The following is an 11,130-nucleotide window of genomic DNA, read 5'->3' on the forward strand; positions in this document are numbered from 1 at the left end:
GAAAGAAGGAAGGAAGGAAGGAAGGAAGGAAGGAAGGAAGGAAGGAAGGAAGGAAGGAAGGAAATCAACCACCAACATTCATGAACTAAAGTGTATAAATCTAAAATGTGCTTCTTAGTTTTTTTATGTCTCTTGCTGATGTTTGGCTCTAAATGCCCCAAAATGGCGAAGAAGAAGAAGAAGAAGAAGAAGAAGAAGAAGAAGAAGAAGAGAAGAAGAAGAAGAAGAAGAAGAAGAAGAAGAAAAAGAAGGAGAACATGTCCCCGTAGTTTAACCTTCGTGTCGTCCTCCCGGGTCAAATTGACCCCGTCTGGTTTTGACTGTTCCTTCTTTCCGCCCTTCCTTCCTTCTCTCTTTTCTCCATCCCCCTTTTTTTCCTTCCTTCCTTCCCTTCCTTCCTCCCGCCTTTCCTTCCTCCCTTCCTCCCTCCTTTCCTTCTTTGACTCAAGGACAAAAAAGTTTAAATATTTTTTTCAATTAAAAAAAAAAAAAAAAACAGCCAATAAGATACACAGATAGGCTATTACATCATCATCATCATCATCATCATCATCATCATCAAGCATCCGGTGCGTCAAACCTCTAACAGAGTCAATAATAATACATTTAAATTAAATTTAAATTAAATTAAAGAAGGAAAAAGTGTCCGTTATGGAAATGAGCCTCGGACGTCCTTATTGATTCTGTGGCGGGGGGGGTTGTCCTATAGCTTCAAAATCAATAATTCATAGTTGACTTTAATACTGTGTAATTCCACGATTGTAAGCTGTGTGGAAGAAAGGATGAAGAAGAAGAGAAGAAGAAGAGGGGGGGGGTCCATCAAATTTTCATCATTGTCATCATTTCGGGCGTGTTGAATATTTCATGTGGTCGACCTCCCGGGTCAGGTCGGCGTGTGATTGGATGAGCGCTTCCAGGAGGAGGAGGGGGGGGGGTGGGGCGAGGGGGGAGGGAGAGGGGGGGGGGCAGACCCGCAGATAGATAGTTAGTTAGAGAGTCCACAGGAAGGCAAAACCAGGCCAGGCGGTTAACGGTGATGTCATAAAAATCCATCCAATTTTTTTAAGGGTGTGTATTTTTATTCTTGGTGATGGATTCAAACTATTTTCAGTATTGAAGAGAAACTTGTTTTCTATATTTTTTATTTTTCTCCCATTGTTGTGTTGTTTTTTATTTTCTTCATTTTTCTTTCTTTTTTTTTTCTTCTTTTTGTTTTGTTTGTTTTTTTTTCTCCCCCCTCGTTTTTTCATGTTAAAACGCCAGCCAAGTCAGTATGGTGGGCAGTGTGGTGAGGAGCACGGCGAGGCGGCGGCGGTGGCCCCTGGCGTCGCTCCATCCGGGGGCCCCGTTGCTGCCGCCACAGAGTTCAAACAGACTCCCACGGAAATCCAGGTTGCGGGACTCCTTTTTCAGCTTCTCCCAGAGGTCCGTCGCTCCTTCCTGGCAGTCGGCCAGAGCCGTCATGGCACAGGAGTGGAAGTTATCCCAGTAACTGGCAGGAGAGAAGGAGAGAAGGAGAGAAGGAGGAGAGAGAGACACAGCAGAGCGTTAGCACCAAGAGCTTCTCCAAACGTCGTCTACTCAGGAGCCAAGAAGTGGAAACTTTCCCAGAATGCAACACAAAGCTTATGTTTCCTCATGAAGTTCATCTGGGATTAGTTTCATCTTTATATTCTGACTCATATTTAGTCTCTAACCCAGCGATGCTCATTTAAGGGCCACAAAAAGCCTGATTTGACGTTGATTAAAAAGATGGCAGGAAGGAAAGAAAGAAGGATGGAAAGGGGGAAGGAAGGAAGGAAGGAAAGAAAGAAAGAAAGAAGGAACTATGGATGGAAGGAAAGATGAAAGGAAAGGAATGAAATAAAGGAAGAAGGAAAGGAAGGAAGGAAAGTAAGGAGGGAAATAAAGGAAGGATGGAAGGAAAAGAAGGAAGGATGGAAGGAAAGGAAGGAAAGAAAGGAAGGTAGAAAGGAAGGAAGGAAAAGAACTAAAGATGGAAGGAAGGAAGGAAGCACAATGGAAGGAGGGATGGAAGGAGGGAAGGAAGGAAGGAAGGAAGGAAGGAAGGACAGAAGGAAGGAAGGAAGGAAGGAGGGGAGGAAGGAAGGAAGGAAGGAAGTAAAAGAAGGAAGGATAGAATGAAAGAAAGGAAGGAAGGATGGAAGGAAAGGAAAGGAAAGAAAGAAAGGAAGGAGGGAAGGAAGAAAGGAAGGAAGGAAGGAAGGAAGGAAGGAAGGAAAAAAGGAAAGATGGAAGGAAGGAAGGAAGGAAGGAGGGAAAGGCAGGAAGGAAGGAGGGAAGGAAGGAAGGAAGGAAAAAAGGAAGGAAAAGAAGGAACGATGAAAGGAAGGAAGGAGAGAAAGAAAGAAAGGAAGGAAGGAAGGAAGGAAGGAAGGAAGGAAGGAAGGAAGGAAGGAGAGAAAGGAAGGAATGATGGAAGGATGGAAGGAAGGAAGTAGAGAGAGAGAGACACAGCAGAGCGTTAGCACCAAGAGCTTCTCCAAACATCGTCTACTCAGGAGCCAAGAAGTGGAAACTTTCCCAGAATGCAACACAAAGCTTATGTTTCCTCATGAAGTTCATCTGGGATTAGTCTTTAGTCATATTTAGTCTCTAAGCCAGAGATGTTCATTTAAGGAAGGAAGGAAGGATGGAAGAATGGAAGGATGGAAGGAAAGGAAAGAAAGAAAGGAAGGAAGGAAGGAAGGAAGGAAGGAAGGAAGGAAGGAAGGAAGGAAGGAAGGAAGGAAGGAAGGAAGGAAAAAAGGAAAGATGGAAGGAAGGAAGGAGGGAAAGGCAGGAAGGAAGGAAAGGCAGGAAGGATAGAATGAAAGGATGGAAGGAAGGAAGAGAAGACAGGAAGTGAAGATGGAAGGAAGGAAAGAAAGAAAGGATGGAAGGAAGGAAGGAAGTAAAGATAGGGGAAAAAGGGAGGACGGATGAAAGAAAGAAAGAAAGAAAGAAAGAAAGAAAGAAAGAAAGAAAGAAAGAAAGAAAGAAAGAAAGAAAGACAGAAAGAAAAGTGGAACGAAGGAAGAGTACACAGGAAGGAAAGAAAGAAAGGAAGAAAGAAAAACGTAAGGAAGGAAACTTTCTTCTTTATATATTTTAATCTCCTGCTCTCATCTGTTCATTTTTTTTCTCCTCCTCCTCCTCCTCCTCCTCCTCTTCCTGCTCCTCCCAGTTAATGTAAAGATGACACCAGTCTGCTCACTGGTGCGTGCTGCTGCAACACCCACACCCACACACACACACACACACCCACACACACACACACACACACACACACACACACACACACACACACACACACACACACACACACACACATACACACACACACACACACACACACACACACACACACACAGCGTATCTAATCCAATCTTCCAATCTGCTCTTATTGATGTTGACCTCCTGAACCGAGCCGTGTCGATGCTACATCTCAGAGAGCAATTACCGTGTATGTGTGTGTGTGTGTGTGTGTGTGTGTGTGTGTGTGTGTGTGTGTGTGTGTGTGTGTGTGTGTGTGTGTGTGTGGAGGCGTATTAACGCGCCCCACCTGCCACGCCTCAACACTGCTGTGATGGAGCTGTCACCGAATTAAAAAATCATCTGTGTGTGTGTGTGTGTGTGTGTGTGGAGGGGGGGGGGGGGGGGGTGAGGGGGGGGTTTCTCACTGCAGTATGCCATCTGCCACCCACCCGGTCTGCTGGTGGTGGCGTGAGGGAAGTGTGTGGGGAGGAGGAGGGGGGGTAAAAGGATATGGAGGAGACGGTGTGTGTGTGTGTGTGTGTGTGTGTGGGGGGGGTGGGGGGGGGTAAGCAGGGGTCAGCTGGCACACATGTAACCACTCCCCCTAAAACCCCAGTTTGCCCTCAGGGTTTGTTCATTAAACCACACATATCATTATTTCCTCTTTTAAATTAAAAATCAAGAGAAAAGAGAAAAGAGACACAAACCATCATCATATAAACTGGATTCACTTACTATTAAAATTATATATACTTTAAAATCTGTGTAGCAGCTGTATCACACTCAGGTGTATTATCATTCAACACTAATGTAGCTCTTTTTTTACTTTATGTCTATTACTATAGTTTATTGCTAACTTGTTATTTATTGTTCTTTATTCTTTTTATTGAAGCTCTTTCTGTTTCTGCTGTAATACTGTAAATGTCTCCACCGTGGGCCTCAAAGGATTATTGTATGTTACCGTATCTTATCTTATGTTGTCGTAACGTATCGTATCATATCGTAACATATCGTAACGTATCGTAACGTATCGTATTGTATCGTATCGTAACGTATCGTAACGTATCGTAACGTATCGTAACGTATATCGTATCGTATCATATCGTAACATATTGTAACGTATCGTAACGTATCGTAACGTGACCTGACATACTGTAAAGTATTGTAACGTATATCGTATCGTATCATATCGTAACATATCGTAACGTATCGTAACGTATCGTAACGTATCATAATGTATCATAACGTAACGTAACGTGACATACTGTATCGTATCGTATCATATTATATCATATCGTATCATATCGTATCATATCGTAACGTATCGTATCGTATCGTAACGTATCATAACATATCGTATTGTATGGTATCGTATCTTATTGTAGCCTATCGTAACGTATCGTATCGTAACTTATCGTAGCCTATTGTAGCCTATCGTAACTTATCGTAGCCTATCGTAACGTATCGTATCTTATCATAGCCTATCGTAACGTATCATATATAACGTATCATATCGTAACGTATCATATCGTAACGTATCATATCGTAACGTATCATATCGTAACGTATCGTAACATATTATATCATATCGTAACATATCGTAACATATCGTAACGTATCGTAACGTATCGTAACGTATCGTAACATATCATATCGTATCATATTGTATTGTATCGTAACGTATTATATCATATCGTATCTTATCGTAGCCTATCGTAACATATCATATCGTATTATATTATATTGTATCGTATCCTATCTTGTCTTTCCGTACCATATCATATTATATTATATCATATTGTATCTTATCGTATCCTATCGTATCCTATCGTAACGTATCATATTGTATCGTATTGTATCGTATCATATCTTATCGTACCATATTGTATTATATCGTATCGTATTGTTACCTTTGTTAGTTAGTTAGTTAGTTAGTTAGTTTGTTTGTTTGTTTGTTCGTGAGTGTTTGTTCAGACTTACGTGCAGATCTTGTGCAGGTTCTCCCTGTCGTCCAGGTCTTGGGATAATTCGCCATGTTTTCTCCCAACTGAAGCAGACAGTCGGAGAAACCTTTAAACACCGAGTCACATTGACCAGCACTGACCAGCACTGTCTGCAACACGGAGACTGCAGAGGGGGGGAAGAAGAAGAAGAAGAAAATAACGTTAACATTAAAATATAAAGAATAGAATTTTACACAGTTAACTCGTCAGTTATTATACTTTAATTTAAACATCTGGTCAGGTTTAAATCGAGGTATCAGTTCAAGTTTTTACACGTTTTTACCATAGACTGTATATAAGAAATGGACGTAACATCCGTGACGTCACCCATTGGTTTGTGGACTGCTGCTCGGGGGCCAATAGTTTCGGATCTGAGCAGCGCCATCTTGAAAATTTCAGGTGCATGCTGGGAAAAATAAAAACAGGGATTCTACTTATATGGGCATCAGGAGGAGCATGAGGCGCCCTCCTGAACCTGTGAACCAATCAACCTGTCAATCACCACGTAGCCACGCCCTAATGCATACCCTGCTTTATCGTCACATATAAAATCAGGGAGGCCAAAATGTCCCAAATGAACATCATACTGCATTGAAGAAGGCTTTAAACTAGCGATTGAGACCATAAACACATTTTGAAAACGTTTACTGAGGTTAGAAATCAAGTGAGAAGTTGGTGAATTCTCCATTGACTTGTATAGAGACGGAAGTCCTTTTGACACCAAAACGGTCGCCCCTGGTGGCCTTTTGATAGAATGCAGTTTTAAGTTACTTCCTGGTTAGCATCATTTCAGAGGACCAGAACTCCCCACCTGGTTTTTACACATTTTTTCCAGACTTCACTCATCAGTTCATTCATTCATTGGATGGACTCTGCTGTATTTCTGTTATTCATCGTTACAGGAGGCTCAGCTCAGAGGATTAGAATGAAAATAATTATATTTACTTCACATTTATGGACATTTACAGCTCACAGCCTTTTTAACCCTCCTGTTGTCCTCCCGTCTCTTTTGACTGTTCCTTCTTTCCTTCCTTCCTTCCTTCCTCTTTCTTTAATTTGTCCTTCGTTCATCCCCTCCTTCCCTCTTTCTTTGCTCCCTCTTCCTTCCATACTTTTCCTCACTTCCTTCTCTCCTTACTTACTTCCTCTTTTCCTCCCTCCCTGCCTCCTTACTCCTTACTTACTTCCTTCCTTCCTTCCTTTCCTTCCTCCCTTCCTTCTCTCCTTACTTACTTCCTCTTTTCCTCCCTCCCTCCCTCCTTACTCCTTTCCTTCATTCTTTCCTTCCTTCATTCTCCCCTTCCTTCCTTCCTTCCTCCTGTCCTTCCATCCTCCCTTCCTTCTTTCCTCACTTCTACCTTCTTTCCTTCCTTCCTTCCTTACTCCTTTCCTTCCTTCCTCCTGTCCTTCCTTCCTTCCTTCCTTCCTTCCGTCTGTTTTATATAGTTCTTATTTCAGTATTGATTTATACAGTCGTCTAACATCCTCATAAATGTAGTTATACAGTCAATTGATTGGTTCCAAAATGATTTATATTTAATTTAACGGCTCTATTTTAATCATATAATATAGGTATAGTACATCTTCTCTCCTAGACTTAACGTCATGTATTTTAATTAACCAATTAAATGATGTGAGGTCTGTTTTTATGAGTCTGGGCTCGTTGTGAGATCAGGTGAGTCTGTCGTGCTTCAACATGTTTTCTGCAGCTCATCAACAGTCTGTCAAACTGATCCTTCACCAGCTGATAATAAGTCTCTTAACAGGTCTTTAAAACCTCGTCACACTAGTTTCCCAAACAAGGTAATATGCATAGGACAGATAAAAATATTAAGTTATGAAATCAGGAAAAAGACAAAGAATGAAGAGAAACTGTAAACAAAATATTTCTACACCATCCAACAGTGAACAAGTGTTTAAAAGTTATCATAAATTCTCTTTCCTCCCTTCCTCCCTTGCTTCTTTCCTTCTGTCCTCCCTCGCTCCTTCTTTCCTTCCCTCCTTCCTTCCTTCCTTCCTTTCCTTCCTCCCTTCCTCCTTCTCTCTATCTTTCCTCCCCCCTACCTTCCTCCTTCCTTCTTTCTCTGTCCTTCTTTCCTTCCTACCTTCCTTCCTCTTTTCCTCCCTCCCTCCCTCCCTCCTTCTTTCCTTCCCTCCTTCCTTCCTTTCCTTCCTCCTTCTCTCTATCTTTCCTCCCCCCTACCTTCCTCCCTTCCTTCTTTCCTCTGTCCTTCTTTCCTTCCTACCTTCCTTCCTCTTTTCCTTCCCCCCTCCCTCCCTCCTTCTTTCCTTCCCTCCTTCCTTCATTCCTTCCTTGCTTTCCTTCCTCCCTTTCTCCCTTCTTCCCTTCCTCCTTATCTCTATCTTTCCTCCCCACTACCTTCCTCCCTTCCTTCTTTCCTTCCTTGACTCGAGGACAACAGGAGGGTTAACCCAACAGTGGACTTTAACTACGATTGTCCCCGCCTAACTTTTAACCCCTTTGGTTATTATTATTGTTGCCATGACGATGGAGGCGGCCTTTAACTTTAACCCACAGCATGTTTCTCTAACCTTTAACAAAGTTTCATTTTAACCCTAAATCAACCTGTCAATCACCACGTAGCCACGCCCTAATGCATACCCTGCTTTATCGTCACATATAAAATCAGGGAGGCCAAAATGTCCCAAATGAACATCATACTGCATTGAAGAAGGCTTTAAACTAGCGATTGAGACCATAAACACATTTTGAAAACGTTTACTGAGGTTAGAAATCAAGTGAGAAGTTGGTGAATTCTCCATTGACTTGTATAGAGACGGAAGTCCTTTTGACACCAAAACGGTCGCCCCTGGTGGCCTTTTGATAGAATGCAGTTTTAAGTTACTTCCGCGTTGGCCTCATTTCAGAGGACCGGAACTCCCCGCCTGGTGGCACCGGAGGAAAAAGTGTAAAATAGAAAGATTTTGTTCCAATCTATCAAATACAAATCCAGATACATGTTTTATAAGAGGAGGAACATTTTGACCTGCTGGTGGCGCTACAGGACAACCAGGACTGTCACCAAAAGTCAAATGTCCAAAAGCTTCACAGCAATCCATCCAATAACTGACTGAACATCGTGCTGAGTAGCGTGTTTCATGAGGCTCTGAGATTTATTACAAACTGTGTTCTCTAGTCTGAAGTGAACCAGTCGCCTCAGTCACTGCTGATGTGTTCATCTACAAAAACCATTATCCTCTCTTTAAAAATGGAAACAAGAAGGTCACAATCTTTACTCTGTTGACACTTTTTGGCGATGTGTTTTTCCCAAAGTAAGAACTGAATTGGGGAGAAAGCTTTTTAGGTTTTCGGCTCCTGATGTTTGGAACAATTTACAATCTGAACTTCAACTTTAAACCTCCTGTCGTCCTCCCGGGTCAAATTGACCTCATCTCTTTGACTGTTCCTTCTTTCCTTCCTTCCTTCCTTCCTTCCTTCCTTCCTTCCTTCCTTCCTTCCTTCCTTCCTTCCTTCCTTCCTTCCTTCCTTCCTTCTTCCCCTTTCTTAAATGTTTCCTTTTTTCTTCCCCTCCTTCCCTCTTTCTTTGCTCCCTCCTTCCATACTTCTTCCCATCCCTTCCTTCCTTCCTTCCTCCTTTCTTCCTTCATTTCTCCTTTCCTCCCTCCTTACTAATTTCCTTCCTTCCTTCCTTCCTTCCTTCCTTCCTTCCTTCCTTCCTTCCTCCTTTCCTTCCTTCCTTCCTTCCTCCTTTCCTTCCTCCTTTCCTTCCTTCCTTCCTTCTTTCCTCCCTCCCTCCTTACTCCTTTCCTTCCTCCTTTCCATCCTTGACCTGAGGACAACAGGAGGGTTAAAACCTCAAAACCTCGACTGAATTTAAAGCCCTAATGAAAACTCTGTAGTCCAGTCTGTCTGTCTGTAAGTGTTTTACTATATTAGTAAGTTTTAATGTAGCTCATTCATGTGTTGCTGTCTCGACCAGGTCTCCTAGTTCTCAATGAGACTAACCTGGTTAAATAAAGGCTGAATTAAAGAAACATCGAGCCAATCCGTCCAAAACATGTTGAGATATTTCAGTCAGCTGATTACAGAGCCGCTAACATCTAACATCAATGTTCTGTTTGACTCAGCAGTGAAAAGACTCGATATTGTGAAACATATGTTCAAACTTCCTGAGTCCAAACCGAGTCCATCCGGTCATAACGTTTGTTTCTAGACGAGGAAACACTGGAGGAATCTGTGCTGGTTGATGCTCAGATCACTTAAAACCAGCAACTAGTATTATAGATCTCATCCCATCATTCCTGTTTTAAGCTTCATGTCGTCCTCCCGGGTCAAATTGACCCCGTCTGTTTTGTCTGTTCCTTCTTTCCTCCCTCCCTCCTTCCTTCCGTCTGTCCTTCCTCCCCTCCTTCCCTCTCTTTCTTTCTTTCCTTCCTCTTTCTTTCCTCCGTTCCTTCTTTCCTTCCTCTATCCCCCTTCTTCCTTCTGTCCTTCCTTCCTTCCTCCCTCCTCCTTCTTTCCTTCCCTCCTTCCTTCCCTTTTTCTTTCCTCCCTCCCTCCTTCTCTCTTTTCTTTCTTTCTTTCCCTCCTTCCTTCTTCTTTCTTCCTTCTTTCCTCCCTCCCTTCTTTCCTCCGTCCTTCCTTCCTTCCCGCCTTCCTTCCTTCCTTCTTCCTCCCTTCCTTCCTCCCTCATTTCCTTCCTTCTTCCTCCTTTCCTTCCTTGTTCCTCCCTTCCCTTCCTTCTTCCTCCCTTCCTTCCTCCCTCATTTCCTTCTTCTTCCTTCATTCCTTCCTCCCTCATTTCCTTCCTTCTTCCTACCTTCCTTCCTCCCTCATTTCCTTCCTTCTTCCTCCCTTCCTTCCTCCCTCATTTCCTTCCTTCTTCCTCCCTTCCTTCCTCCCTCATTTCCTTCCTTCTTCCTTCATTCCTTCCTCCCTCATTTCCTTCCTTCTTCCTCCCTTCCTTCCTCCCTCCCTCCTTTCCTTCCTCCCTCCCTCCTTTCCTTCCTTCCTCCCTCCTTTCCTTCCTTCTTCCCTCCTTTCCTTCCTTCTTCCTCCCTTCCTTCCTTGACTTACCATTTAGGTATAAACACTTTTTAAGGATGTTATTCCCACATTTTTATATAGATGAATAAACTGAACGTGTGAATTAAGATTAGCAAAGTGGAGAGTAGGAACAGAAAGAGCATCAATAAAAAACCATAGTAGTAAAAAATGGACATTCACATGTGATCTGACATTTAAAACACACGTGAGCTTTATGTGTGTGTGTGTGTGTGTGTGTGTGTGTGTGTGTGTGTGTGTGTCTCCTCCCTAATTAACTTGAACAGATAGAAAACTCAACTATAAAACACTCCATGAGTTTCCAGCTCTGACACGCCTCCAGACACACACACACACACCCCCCCCCCTTTACATGACCTCTGTTAACTCAGCGTGTGTGTGTGTGTGTGTGTGTGTGTGTGTGTGTGCGTGGTTCGTTAAGCCGGGGATCGGACTGATTGATTGGTTTGGATAATAACACGCCTGCTGTCCAGATCCGCCCCATCAAACAGTGGACTAACACAGCATGACGTGTAGGACGAGACACGGCTGTTAGTGTGTGTATGTGTGTGTGTGTGTGTGTGTGTGTGTGTGTGTGTGTGTGTGTGTGTGTGTGTGTGTGTGTGTGTGTAGGGGGGGGGGCAAACCACAGGGAGGCCAAAGTGAAACCACAATGTCACGGTCCTGCTCCAGAAACCAAAGAAACCCTCATTCACAACAATAAACCTTGTTAACATTTCAGACTAATAATAACAAGCCTGGTCTGTGGTGAGTTCAAGTGTCTGTCAAGACTGTGGGACATTCCACCATCTATGGTTATTTCACATATATATCTGTAATAAG

At 43.0% G+C, this 11,130-nt stretch overlaps 1 protein-coding gene across 1 annotated transcript in view; it reads right to left on the bottom strand.

Annotated features, from left to right (window-relative positions):
- Positions 1-1,251: 1,251 nt before the first annotated feature.
- The window catches only part of LOC133976957 (neuritin-like), an 11,081-nt gene continuing 1,202 nt past the window's right edge, over positions 1,252-11,130 (bottom strand). Inside the window, 3 exon segments of the mRNA XM_062415095.1 lie at positions 1,252-1,492; positions 5,239-5,278; positions 5,281-5,385. Coding sequence (XP_062271079.1) covers positions 1,252-1,492; positions 5,239-5,278; positions 5,281-5,385 — 386 coding nt within the window.

The sequence above is a fragment of the Scomber scombrus genome, unplaced genomic scaffold (assembly GCF_963691925.1).
Source record: "Scomber scombrus unplaced genomic scaffold, fScoSco1.1 SCAFFOLD_151, whole genome shotgun sequence".
NCBI classification, from domain to species: Eukaryota; Metazoa; Chordata; class Actinopteri; order Scombriformes; family Scombridae; genus Scomber; species Scomber scombrus.